At 43.5% G+C, this 14611-nt stretch overlaps 1 protein-coding gene across 8 annotated transcripts in view; it reads right to left on the reverse strand.

The window, feature by feature from the left end:
- The window catches only part of AMN1 (antagonist of mitotic exit network 1 homolog), an 851867-nt gene that overhangs the window by 744616 nt on the left and 92640 nt on the right, over nt 1-14611 (reverse strand). For 2 of the 8 annotated variants that reach the window (XM_078673777.1, XM_078673776.1), the window contains exon 1: nt 8950-9008. The exons of 5 other annotated variants lie outside the window; for them this stretch is intronic. In XM_078673777.1, the coding sequence (XP_078529903.1) occupies nt 8950-8993 (44 nt within the window). In that variant the 5' untranslated portion in view covers nt 8994-9008. Of the gene's footprint in view, nt 1-8949; nt 9035-14611 lie in introns of those variants that run through there. One more of the 8 variants, XM_078673781.1, reaches the window with a different exon arrangement.

Raw genomic sequence — 14611 nt, forward strand, 5'->3', positions numbered from 1 at the left:
AGACTAGGATCCTTATGTCATAGTCTAGCACAATGCTTACGACTCTACATTCTTGTGTCACTAATAGGCAAACTAGGTCCCAGCAGGGTAAAACACATAGAGCAGACTCACCATAAAGTGAGAGGCACATGCCACTCTCTATCTCACTCAGAGGTACATGGTAACCTAAGGAGGGCACCACTGGCATCCTTCCACTTGTCTGAGAGACTAAAGTGTAGTGAACCTACCCATGGACTAGTTAGCACACCTAGGTCCCTGGGAACCTCCCTCCTACTGCACTCACAGTGGGGAAATATAGACTCACGATCAGGCACCCTTGATCCACCTGTACCTCTACCATGTAGGAAGCCGCACCCTTAGACCGGTAAGTCAGCTCCGGGTCTGCAATCTTAGGCTGACCACGTGCATGAGAGTTCAAGTCTTCACAATCTGCCTTGTTTAGGTTTCCTGTCCTGTCACTCAAAGAAAACAGGCTGCATCTCCAGAACACCTGTGGGCTACCCAAAAGTCACATGGGTTCTTGAGTTAAAGTAGGTATCCCACACCCACTGGTCTCAACCCAGCAGGCCACACCTGTATCCTACACCACCCACTCTCTTGAGACACTGAATGCTAGTACCCTCAGAGACTCTCAGTCAGGCAAATTGGATGCTTGCACTTTTAGGATTCTTTCCAGCGTGTAGCATTTTACTACCGTCCTGAGAGTGACCACTCCCTCTTTATTCCATTGGACAGCCACGCTTAATGTCACAGACATGGTATGTCTGACCGTGAATATCTGACATATCTGACCTTTCAATTATCAAACTTGGAAAACAACCAATCCACTATCAAGAATTGATCTGGCCAGGATAGGTATCCCACACTGCAATCACAAGAAACAAACCCAATCACTGCAGCTTCCTCAAAGTACCTTTTACAATAGTATTGCCAGTTTACAGAGGGAGTCCCCTTCCGAAATAAAGGAAACTATAACGTTACTACACCCTGTGGGACATATCCTGCCCCTGAAGACTTTTCGCCAGTGGGGTTCTTTCTGTTGCAGGAAAAGTCTCCCTAACTCCAATGGTCTGCTGTTAAAAGACCAACAGCCACCACAATCAATTAAAATCGCTAAACCTGCAGCTTTGGATTGCAAGGCCAAAAGTGGGGAATCAAAAAGTTGACCACAGACAACACAATGCAGTGCACAGGCAGAAGGCTAAGCCCATTGGGGGGGACAAGAGGATTCCTCCAGCACCACATTGTCTTAATGGCCTGTCTGTACAAAGTCGAGAAGCAGCAGCCGGAGACGGGTGCCCTTCCCTAGCTAACATTGTACAAGGGTGGCAATTCTCTTCAACACAGATTCCAAATTGATATTACCTATAGAAAATACAAAGCAGACAACACTAGAAACTTACAATCCCATCATCTATCAATGGGACAGAGAATACCGGAATTGGAGAAAGTTCGTATTGAGGAGTTTCCTAGAGGTGGAGATACAGATATATTTGAATTTGTCTACTTGCTAAAATATCTATAGAGCGGGATTACTTCTCATGTTTAATGATTATGATGAGGAAGTGTGGATGAGAGAGTAATGATTGAGATATCAGTATGCTCTGATGGGGTTCATCAGACAAGGAATGGAACTGGAATTCAGATGCTCTGTTTCTCTAATACAATCAGTAACATCTCAAGAAATTATTTTCATGCGGGACAGAAGAGGCACCATATTAATCCATGGCTGTACTGTCCCATATTTAAATTAAAATATTGTTTCATATTAAAGTATACCATCAAAATTAAAACAAATTATGGCAGCTATGCTGCACTTTGAAACTACATACCTAGGTATTAGCACATTATCTAGAATGTTAAAAGGGGCAGTCTATCCACAAGATACGAACCCCTACCTCCAATTCATACAAAAGGCAACTCTTCAAAGGATAGAAGAAAAATGCTTGTTTGCATATTGTTTTATGGTTCAGATCAGCGAAAATGCTTGGGCTAGAGTCCCTGGCTTCAGGTAATGACTCTGTGCGCCCCAGATTCTAAAATAATGATCGGGAGGGGGGGGGGCAGGGGGAGGGGGATCCCTGGGTTCTAGTAATGATTCCGTGGGGTCCACAGAAGCCAGAAGGTTAAGAACCACTGTTGTAGATAACCTACACTAGGTTCTTCTTCACAGTGCAGCAGTGGAGAAGTGGGTGATTGCAATTGGCTCTCTCAAAGGAGGCCTTTGTTACTGACACTGCAATATGGAAACATATGGAAATGTGTTCTAATGTAAAAACTGGAGCACAAAGACAGCATCCAACAAGGCAAACTTCAGCAAATCGGTTTTATTATGTCAACTATGTTCTCTAAAAGGGAGTCATTTGATGGTGTGGAATGGACTTGGAGAAATATAAAGGGACATTACTAAAATAGAAAACACGTGTCCATGTCCAGAAGACCCTCATTTTCAACTCTTCCACAGGAACTTTAAAACGAACATAAAAGGAAGCACTGATCAAGCTCTGGATCACTGATGTAGGGAAAAAAACACAGCTAAGAGGGAGAAAACTGAGTACTTCAGCAGCGGAAAAGAGTAAGGGTAAAAAGGATGCTATTTCACAGGTACTTTAGGCTTATCAACCACTCGGTATTTGAATGACCACCAGCAAGCAGGTGCCAGTACTTTTTACATACTGGCAATATAACTGCTGGCATTTTATTCTGGGGTGCCTGGTGGTGGAGCGCTGGCTGGCATACTAATAGTCACAACATGCAACATTTTTGAAGAGCATTTGGGGTTAAGGCATACATATTTTTCTAAACATCACTTTCTGTGGTATAAAGCAGTGAGATCTCTCTGGCAGTCAGTGCGCTTCCTGGGGAAATCTGTATGCTCAACAGGGATACTTCATCTTCTAAAGTCATCTTGCAAAAGGGGAAAAATAGCAGTAGAGGGAAGCCGATTCCTTGAACTAGTGATCTCATTAAGAATCTTGGAGACACAGTAATATTAGAAACTAACCTGGGCAATGGTGGGCCTGAGAAAGAAGAGGGAGACTTCTGAAGATGTCACAGAGCACACCATCAGATCATCTCTTAGCGAGGATTGCACAGCGCACACCACCAGATCGCCCATAAGAGAGGATTTCACACCGCACACCATCAGATCATCTCTTAGCGAGGATTTCCGAGCGCACGTCATCAGATCACCTCTTAGCGAAGATTTTGCAGCGCACACCTGCAAATCACCTTTTAGCGAGGATTTTGCAGCACATGCCATCAGATCATCTCTTAGCATTTACAGCCTGATGTATTACGCCTTTTCTGGTTACTGAAATACATTGTATTCTACTTTTGCGATTTCTGCATGTTTGACAGTATCTAGAAGAAGAACTCTGTAACCCGAATACCATACACTGCAACCATTGTCAAGGGGAAACGGCCAATACAACGCAGCCGTTTCCACGAAAGGCTTTACCACGCATGTGTGGTTACCACGAAAGCATTTACCACGCACGCATACCTTTACTACGAGATGCGTAATAAAGGAATGTGTGGTAAATGCAAAAAATAAAAAAAGGGGGCATCGGGGGCCTACCCAATCAAAAAAAAGTGAGAATATAAAGAGGGGTTGGGGGGTCTCCCCCCCCCAAAAAAATAAAGAAATTACGAAGCAAAATGGAGACAATCGGCATCGCTAGAGAGGAAACGGAAATTAACTTCCGCTTCCTCTTTACGACGTAGAACATCATCAAGGAAGATGAAGATGTAGAAAAACGACGTGAAGAGTTAAGGAGAATAAAAAAAGAAAAAAAGATTGAGAATTAAGGGCAGGGGTAAATAGACGAAGGTTTGGGGGCTGGTGGACACGTAAGGGTAAAAGGGAGGGGTATAACATTTCCCAAGAGTATGCCCTTACCATGCATAAATTAACAACGGAAATCACTGTTAATCTATGCGTGGTAAAGGAATATTGGTGGGAAAGGTTATGCGTAAAAAAAGCATTCCGTTGTAACGCATGCGTGGTAAAGGCATGCGTTGCAACGGAATTCGTTGTAACGACATATAACCTTGTCAAGGCACTCTAAACGAAGTACATAAACAATGAACAGGCTAAAAACAAGGTAGGATCAGCAAGCCAAGAGCAGCAGGAAAACGGACGGACTGGACAAGCCAAGCATTCCACCCGCGCCATCAACTGACGTTTCTTTTAAGTCTTCGCTGGAACTCGGATAAACTCTTTTACAACAGCACGAGGGTTCTGAAATAATCCATGCTCTCTGAAGAAAACAGGAAGAAAAAGGTAACCTTAGTAACCATGCAGTCAACAGTTCAGTCACCTTGACCAGCTATTGTTCAAACTCAAATAAACACACTAAAACTAGAGCTATTTATCAGACGGCACAGATCCCACATCCACTTGGGTCAATTTTAAACAGGCCTCTTACAAACGACAACCACTAGAGTGTCAGTTAACTTTTCAATCTCTCAAAGTTGGAGCAACATCAAGTCACGCTCACAATGGCTTTCAGAGAAATATATTTTGCACTCTTGAGAGTGGATAAAGCAGAAAGACTGGCCTCTTCCCCAAATTAACACAAACACACACTGCTGGTCCTGACTAGTCCTCTTCCAATAGACACATATCAAGTAGGGCATTTATAGATCTCGTCAAAGGTAGGCCCCACAATAGCGCCAATTGAAATTAAACTGAAACAGATTAATGCCTTCTTTATTGCAGCATGAGTGGTGCCTGCATAGGACTATAGTCGTAGGGAAAACGATTCAGTAAATTAAGCTCTCACCTCTGACATCTGCTGTAATCTGCAGTTCACGAGTTCGAATCCCAGCAAAGTAAACAGCTGCCCATCTCCTTACAAGATCAATAAATCAAGTAAAATCAAGTATAATCAAATTGGGCTGTAGTTCCGCCTATTATTACAATGCTTAAATACGACAGAAATGCAGTCAGAAGCACCACAGTAAAAAACAAATATAATTCAGAAACTGTTTTGCTACACAATCTGCAGTTAGGGACAAACTACTGCTAACTCAGAAATAACTAACCTAGAATGACAATTATAATCCAGGAAAAGCCAAGCACACAAACAGACAATGCAGTTTGCGTATTGAACAATGCAAGCCGGAACTCATTCACTATTGCACACTTGCCAGACCTAAGGTAAATAATACGGCAGCGCAGGTGAAGGTGGTCCAGTGGTTGACAGAACTCAGACTGTCAACTATTCGATAATAAACGAGTATCAAAAGGAAAGCCAACTGAAACACGTCAAGTCCCTTTGGTGTAGTGTAATGTACGAGCCACCCAAACAGGTCTTTTGGCACATAAACTAGCAGAGTCAAATACCATGTGTTTAGCCACCTATTAGAAGTATCTGCACCTGATATGTACAACACAAAACTAAGGGGAACAAAGTTCACTACGCTGATCCACCAACTGCAGACAATTCAAGAATGTGCTAAAACTAAACAAGGCAAGCACACTACTCCACATCCGAACATTGCAAAAGGGGCGTGGCGGGGTGAAACAACCCCAAATATTTATTGTCAGTCCGTAACATGTCCCAGGTGGCCGACTGGCCGGGCCACTCATCAGGTAAAAGGTCCGGGATGTTCAGGGTGACTGTTCCCCTGACTGCGTCATATGACGTTGTCACATGGTCCAGGGTGAGGGTGTGAACTGAAATAGGCACTGGTTCGGACAAGCCCTTGTCAGTGTCCCCCACACAATAAGTCTTGGACAGCAGTGGGCATAATTGCCGCGCACGCAAGAATGTAAGATCTCTTCAATTACTTCCTAAAAACACTCACATCTAATACCTGCAAAAACACCATTCCAGGAGGAATATGGGTGTCTACAAGCTCTGCAATTTGTAATAAGTGTAGAGAGTTTAAATTGCCAGGACAACATGGCTATTCACGAAAAGGGAATGCTCATTGAGCGCTTCCATAGGGCAGGCAATACCCGGGTACAAGGCAACCACGGATGGGGCAAGTGAAGTCATAGTCAATTGACTTTTAATTTGTGGAGAATGTGTAGCCCCGTATTGAGCTACTTAGTAAATAGAGGGAAACGTGCAAGATCGCCAGAACATTCTTAATACTGACAGAAACCAAATCTTTCTGAAGACAATGTCCTGCATATGAAAACTTAGTAAACCTTTATATTGTCAGATATAAACGTGGCACAGAGCTAGTGCCATTCTGAACCTGCATAAGACAGCCGGAGGAAAAATAAATCAAAATCACACACCTTTGATCTATACAATATGTGTGCTTTTAAAACATTGAATATTTTGATTTGGAAAATATGTCAAACGGCTTTGGCAAACAGTGCAACCAGCAGTTCTAATAAAGCACTCAGAACAAACATCCATACAGATCTCTGGTTTCACTCAACCCCTTTTTCACAGACTCCAATGGCTAGAGAACAGTCTTATTTCTATGAGCACTATAAAAACAAGCCGCACTGAAAGCGATCGCTTAAAAAAACATTTTAAAAACGCCTGCTAGTGGTGCGCACGCACGCGCCACAGCGAACATGTGCCGACAATTATCGCACCCGTGCCTGGGCATGATGATTGAAACCACATGGCCTTTGGTGTGCGTAACAGACACCATTAGGCCATGGGTAGAGCAATGCGCCCGCCTTTGGCCTATTGCGTGCCATATTTCAGAAACACACGCACGCAAAGGCCAATCATGGAAGCCAAAAGGAAAAGCGCACGCACGAGCGTGTGCGATTCCAGGCTCTGTTTTGGAACGCCTCAAAAAAGGGCTCTCCCTGCGCGAGCCCTAAAAAGGACTGTGGCAGGTCTAGCACATTCATGTACTAATATCATTAATGACTTGGGAGCCAGTGAAAAGGTAGTGGGGTAGACTGGCACTGCAGTCAGTGATGCTAAGTCTTGTATGTATGCAATTACATATTTTTTTTAAATAGTGATTTCCATATTCACGGGCCTCCATGCCACGAGCATAGCTTCACCATATGACAACAACACTTATTAAACTCGACTGGCTACCGCTCCAAGGCCATTCCACTTTCAGATCAGCCTACATTTGAAACTCTAAGACTCCCTGCCCACTCAGCACCCTTACCATGATTTCTGAAAAACAAAAGTAATTTCATTACAAGACCAGAGGCTACCATTATGCGTTATTACTTTAATGCTCCTTCACACAGCACTTGAAAGTATTATACATCAGAAAAAAAGCATTCCAAAATAACACAGTCGATACACATAAGAAGATGAAGTGAATATTCTTCCTCTTTAAAAAGCTGCTCCTCACAGATTAGTAACCTCCAATTCTCATTATCAAAGGTTTACTGTTTCTTGAATATGTTCTTCTATATTTACATCATAAGCATCTAGGCGAGCGCTTGTTATTACTAGGAAGCGTTGTTTACCTTTTATTTTTAATATTTGGTTATACCATTTCCAATCTATGGAAACTTTTTTACCCTTCCTAGATTTTTGGGAATAATTAACCTTTACGGTCGCATTTGAGGGTCATAAGGCAAGAGCGCTCCATTATTTGAAGTGCAGCCTACCTGATATCGCTGCGGATGCTTGCGGTTTCCCCGAAACACACTGAGCTTGACCCGCTGAGGCTGAAACAACAGGCCACCACAGCCCTAGTGGCACCAGTCCGTCTGTCCCGCTGAGGCTGCAATGACAAGAACCAACCTTCATGGCTCGTGCAGCACTCGTCTGTCTGGTTGGCTTCCGAGGCTGTAGGCCACCAGCAGTGGTAGGTCGCACCCTTGTGACGGATTTAGAGGAATGAACAGGGCAATAGCCCTGAGACATTGCTCAGGACCATTTTATCCCTGAGACGTTGCACGGATCTCCAGTTATCAGCAGGGGTCACCGTAACGCGTTAACGATGACGTTACAGTCTCTCCTCAATAGCGATCAGCTGTCAGCTGATTGGAGCTAAGTCTGAAAGAGCATTCTTAAATCTGGGAACACTTATTTGAAGGCTTTTTGGGTGTTTTAAAGCTTATAGGCATAACCTTATTTACTTACATTCAGGTTTTCTAAATCAACATATTTATTGACCTTTCAGACTAAGATTTGTTTAAAAAGAGTACTATTTAGAGTATTATTATATAATTTGGATAACATGTTTGACCACGTTCAGAATGAAGAGGATCATGAGTCCTCCTCAGGTGAAGTCTCGGTCTTGATAACGAAAGGAGGTAAGAGAAAGCAAGCATATTTAAAAAGGGGCAATGCCATCTAAAAAGATGGGAGGCCCAAGCACCTCAGTAAGCCTGGGAGGTCTAAGCACCTCCCGAAGATCAGGAGATCTAAGCATCTCACAGAGTATGGGTGTCCATTGCGACACAAAAAGAAGAGTACCCCAAGTGGCACAGCGCTCTCAGAATACCCCAAGCAGGATTATGGCCTCTGATGTGGAAGAGGAAGTACTTCTTAATGAGAGGCACATTGATGAACATGTCGTGAATCTAGATCAATGGGACCTTGATGATGATGATGATCTTTTTATGGATTCAGAGTCCCCCTCTACCACAAAAACTACAATAAAACTCCACTAGGTCCCTGTCATTTTGCTCTGGCATAGTTCCAAAAGAGTGGAACCACAGGCAACGAAACCCCCGGGGGAACACTCATTGAGTCTAGCAACCCCCCCAACTAAAATCCCATGCCAGCCCATAAGGTACGACACTCACGGTGGCACTGAGGATTTACATGAACCACACGAAATGCCCACAATTAGTGAAACAGTGGTGGAAGCAGTAGAAGAAGCAGGGGACATTCATCATCCGAGTACATCAAACAGGGCGCTAACTAACTTTTTATCTGTCCCCCAGACTGCCACGGACCATTTTCCATCAAAGGAAAGTAGTTCAAGAGCAAACCCCCTAACAAAAACTACAGGGCCCAAGTTGAGCAATTCCTTTCACAGTCTCCTTACCTGGAACGTAGCGGGTTTGTCAACCAAGGTCTCCCAGCAATCATGGCTAGACGTTGTCAAGAATCATAGTATAGTCTGCATACAGGAAACCTGGACGATAGAGGAAATTCACATTATAGGCTTTCTAACTTTTTATTCACCAGCACTTGCTAGCAAACAGGGCCGGAATAAAGGAGGTCTCTGTACATATGTTGCAACGACAGAGGACATAAAAGTTAGCAAGTTTCCAAGCACAGCGTTCTATCAGATATTGGTTTTTAGAGGGTGCCACTCACTTAATGTAATCTTAATAAATCTGTATAATAATGTACCTCCCAATATGTTAGAGCCTACATTTTACAGCCTTTTGAATAGCTTAACTTCTTTAAGAGACCAGTTAGTAGGAGAGAAAGTGATAATTTGGGTTGGTGATTTTAATTGCACTGTCTGCCCTTATTCTGCAACTGGTTTGTGCGGCCTGGCTGACTATAGGGAAGACAGTCCCACCCATTTTGCCCACACAAAACTAGGTAATATTTTTAACAACATCACCTTCCACCTTAACTTGTCCTTTGTGAACGAGCTATGCAGCCCGATCGTCCCTTTCCAACCGACTTTTAACGGACGGGGGTGCAACTCTACTATAGATTTTACTTTAATGTCCTCTGCCCACGCGGGATGCGTGATCACTTGGGAAACAGGCACGGCCCTTTTTGGTGACCACTACCCCATATCTTTTACACTAAAAAGAAGGATCTTAATTATACACCAAAGGTCAAACTAAGCGCTACTAACGGCTATGTCATTAAATGGGAGAAGGTTGAGCCCGCCGGATTCTTAAAAAATCTAATTTCTTCGTCTCTCGAAGACATTTTGATATGTCTGACAGCTGACGAAGCGCCTGACAAAGTTATGGCTTCTTTTTCAAATATCCAATTAGCGGAGAAGAACCTCCTTTTTAGAGAACATAGACGAGTCGCTAATAAAGCGCAAGGATGGTTTGACACTAAATGCACTAAAGCATTAACATCCTTAAAAAAGGCACTACAAAACAAACCCAAAAATCAAGAACTAATTCGGCATGCCAGAAGAGTATATAAAATGACTATTAAGCCAGGAAAGACACTTTAAAGAGGGAAACCTGGACATCCACCTGGACATCCCTACGGGAGGCGTCACAACAGCGAGACAACACGGCCTTCTGGAAAGTGATAAACGCCCCATACCTGCAAAGCAGAGTGGAGGACTTTATAGATGTAGCTATACCAGGGGACACATGGGTGACCCATTTTAGACAGCTTTATAATAGACCGACCGATGGGCACAGTTCGTTCACTTCTAATGATAGCACGCCAGCATCTAGTGAAACTGATGATTTAAGCGTATTTCCCCTAGATATAACCTTTAGCTACCAAGAGGTAATTAAAGCCATTACAGAAAGCTCCTCTGGCAAGGACCCCGGCCCCAACTGCGTCCCGATCGACGTATATAAGACAGAGATAGATCTCTGGGCCCCTTTACTCACAAACGTACTAAATAAGTCCAACCAACATGGATTTATTCCATCTTGGCCAGACGCCATCGTCGTGCCAATATTTAAGAAGGGCAACAGAAATGACCCCACCTGTTACAGGCCAATCTCGCTCTTAGACGCATTGATGAAGGTGGACGGCAGAATCATCCTAAATGGGATTCAAAGCTGGGAGGAGGAAAATCAGGCCTTATCCAATCTACAGTATGGCTTCAGAGCTGGGAAAGGGACAGTGGAACAGAGTTTGAACTTGGCCTTAATCACCGCCAAATACACACAGGCGAGAAGCGGAAAATTATACATCACCTTTGTAGACCTTAGTTCCGCCTTCGACTGTGTGGACCATGAATTTCTATGGAAAACACTGTCCGACCTGGGCATCAATGGTCAAATCCTTACCTTCATTAAAGAATTATATAAGGATGCAGGAGCCAGGGTGAGATTTGGCTGTCAGGGGGAATGCTTAGATAAATTTCCCATCCGGAGAGGGGTTAGACAGGGGTGCATACTAGCACCCATGTTGTTCACTATTTATGTCAACTCTATCGGACAACACCTATGTGTTTTCCAACACGACTGCCCCTCTATAAATGGGTCACCTATCCCAATACTATTGTATGCAGATGACGCGGCAATAATGTCGCGGACTAGAATCGGTCTACAGCGGGCAGTGGTCGAATTCACTAGCTTTATGAGGGACAGAAGCTTAAAAGTAAATATCCCTAAAACCTACACAATGTCCTGTGGCCGTGGATCAAGAAAGGTATTTCGCCCCATCTTTTTACAAGGCCAAAGAATCGAAACAACAGATAGGTTTAGTTACCTAGGTGTAACCTTTGACAGGAGGGGGAGCTGGAATTCGGCAGTAGCTGCCAGGAAATTAGCCTTCACTCGGTCCATTGGCGCTTTGAGTAATTTTTCAGCTAAAATAGGGGGGAAACCCGTGAAGGAATTGATACACATTTATAAGGCCAAATGTGTTCCTACCGCCACATATGGGGCCGGGCTTTGGGGGGTAGAAAACGCCCAGATGCTACAAGGTTGCGGGAATCAGTTTATCTGTCATCTACTTGGCGTTTCTAAATTTACAACAACTTACATGACTCACATAAAAGTAGGACTTCCTTATATCTGTGACATCATTAGGATTTCCCCCTTATTGTTGTGGCACAAGGTCAGGGTGACTGAAGAGACCGCTTTAAATAGAGAGATAATAACAGATTGTCTCGCAATGGACGGGGCAGCTAACATCAGATGGCTATCTTATGTGAAAAACATCTTCACGAAGATAGGTCATCCTGAATTCTTTGATAATCCGCCCAGCATGGAAGGGATATCAAGAGGTGCGCTGAAAAAGATGGCCCTCGACCACCTAGCAACTGATAGATGGAATCTTGAGAAAAATAAACACACATCTCTCAGTTATCAGGAAATCACTCAACACCCTCCAACATTACCTTACATTAGACTTAAGTCCCTTTGCCCGTACGTTGCTGACCCGAATGAGATTAGGTACTTTCTTCCGCTTGGTCACTTTTCCCACCTGCAACGACTGGTCTACAGAAAATCAATCTTGCCCGTGCGATGACACCTCAACGCAATCGAACATACATTGTGTGCTGTTTTGTACTTTTTTATAAGAGACCGCGTAGGGCCCTTCTGATACCTGTCCTTAAAGCATGGGGGATTCGTACCTGTAGACTAGCATATATGAAACTTAAACAGTTAGAAGATGAAAATGTAATTTATGCAGTCTCAAGCTTTTTAAAACTTGTTATAAAATTTAGAAATACTATGTAAAGCCCTCATTTCTAACTTGTGTCGGTTAAAGTACTATACATTAATGAATTAAGTTTTAAACTACCTCTTTTAAATATACACTTTTACATGTCAATTCATGATGTTCTTTTAATAACCGATCGATCAAGCTTGTTCTAATTATTATGGATTACACCTTGTTTTTATAAAAATGTATATATCAAATTTTTTGTGCTTTTATGATTTTATTCTGAAAATCGAATAAAGCTTGTTTTGATTTGATCTGATTTGAGTGGAACCACCCCATGGTAAGTCACCTGCTCAAAAAGCCTAACCTAGACCCTTTACAGCCTGATATTTTAAGACCTATCTCACTACTCCCTTACTTTGCAAAGTGGCTGAGAAGCATGTCAACCAACAACTAATGCAGTTTGTAGAGGATTACGATCTCCTCCATGAGACACAGTCTAGTTACAGACACCTCTTCAGCACGGAATCAGCACTACTTCTAGCCTCGGATTCATTATGCCATTATGATTCATTATGTAAAATTGCTGATGATGGTCAAACGGCAGCCCTTATCCTGCTTGACGTGAGCGCCGCCTTTGATACAGTCTCCTATGGTCTGCTACTTTACAGACTGCACAATGCTCGTATTGGTGACTTGGTTCTGGGTTGGCTGGCAAGCTTCCTGGAAGACCATACCTTTCAAACTACTCTGAAACCTTAGGATTCCTCTATTCAACATCTGAAACAGAGGGTGCTTCCAGGTTCCGTCTTGAGTCTGACCCTGTTTAACCTATATATGCATCCTATGGCAGATCTACTGAACAAACATGGGGTACAGATGGTGTCATATGCAGAGGACACGCAGCGGATCCTTACCCTGGCCCAAGACAATGGCAAAGCGGCTGAGGATTTCAAACTCTGCCTGGAGGACATGGCAAATTGGATGAAACATAGCTGCCTTAGGCTCAATGCCAGCAAAACATCCTAGTGGTAGGAAAACAGCCCTCCATCTGGTCATCAAGATGGTGGCCCAGCCTGTTGGGATCTCCCCCTTCCCCGAGTCAGAAAGTTAAAAATCTGGGAGTCGGTTTGATTCAACCCTATCCTTCTCTGACCAGATTACCGCTCTTACAGGCTCCTGTTTCGGGATTTTAAAAAATGTTGAAAAAAATCTTAGGACTCATCCCAGACGATGCTAGTAAGACAGTGGTACAGGTGCTTGTAACATCTTGTTGGACTATTGTAATGTCCTCTACCTGGGGGAACTAAAGAGGAGTATACATATGCTCCAGGGGGTGCAAAATGAGGCTGCTCGGATGCTCTTTAACATCACTAGACTGGTAGCGCTTGGGAGACTCTCCATTGACTCCCTGTTGAGGAGAGGACCTCCTTGCCCTATGTTATGTCCACAGAATACTACAGGGCAAGAGTCCAAAATATCTTCGTCCCATGATACACTCCTGCCACCCCACGCAAAGCCTGAGGTCAGCTGGAACAGGACTGGTCTGCATTCCTAAATTCAATAGGAGATGTTTCAGAGGCACCTCTTTTTAGATACGTGGCAGCTAGGAGGTTCCTCAGATAGGAGCTAGCTGAAGCAGCTTTTAGGAAGCAACTCAAAACTTGGCTGTTTAGGAAAAAATTTGCTACATAGAATCTCCCTATCCTATATGATCGCAGCCTCTGAATGGAATTTAGCGCAGGGACGCTCCGTAATGGAGTAACCATGCCATAATAATAATAATTAGGAGGGGAAATGTTCTCCACGGATAATATCACGTACCCACAGAGTGCGGAATTGTGGCCACAGGATCATTTTGCTAAGTTTATAAAACGTTGGATCCGTAATCCACTTGATAACGGGTTAAGAAATATATTGAGAGCTTAATGCTCTAGACCTGTGATTCAAGACAAGGTGTGCCTTACTCCCAATCTTGACCCGGAACAGATAATGTTCCTTTTTAAATTGGGTCGGGACCCAGGAAGGGACTGGAAAGGTCCCTGAAGTCATGCCAGGATCGCCTCCTTAATGTAGTCGGGCCCCAGGCAAGAATCATTGATATGGTGAAGGAGGCATATGCTAATGGCCTCCCTCTAGACATCAAAGAGCAATGGTCTTCATAGGGAATGCTAATGCGGCATTGAATGCGGAAAGGCACATTGTAGTTTTAATGAAAATAAGTAAAAAACTTGGGGATCGGGCGGAAAAAGATCATAGAGTCCTAAGAGTCTTTTATTTGGGAAACACAGGATTAAGACATTAAGTAGATATATAGCAACGTTTACAAAGCACAGAGTAATATGTGCGGGGTATTCAATACAAGTGTATTCAATACAAGTGTTTTGGGATGGGCTGGCAGAAGGGGGCTTTCTGCGGGCTGTGGC

Source organism: Lissotriton helveticus, chromosome 1_1 (assembly GCF_964261635.1).
Source record: "Lissotriton helveticus chromosome 1_1, aLisHel1.1, whole genome shotgun sequence".
In the NCBI taxonomy this organism is placed as follows: Eukaryota; Metazoa; Chordata; class Amphibia; order Caudata; family Salamandridae; genus Lissotriton; species Lissotriton helveticus.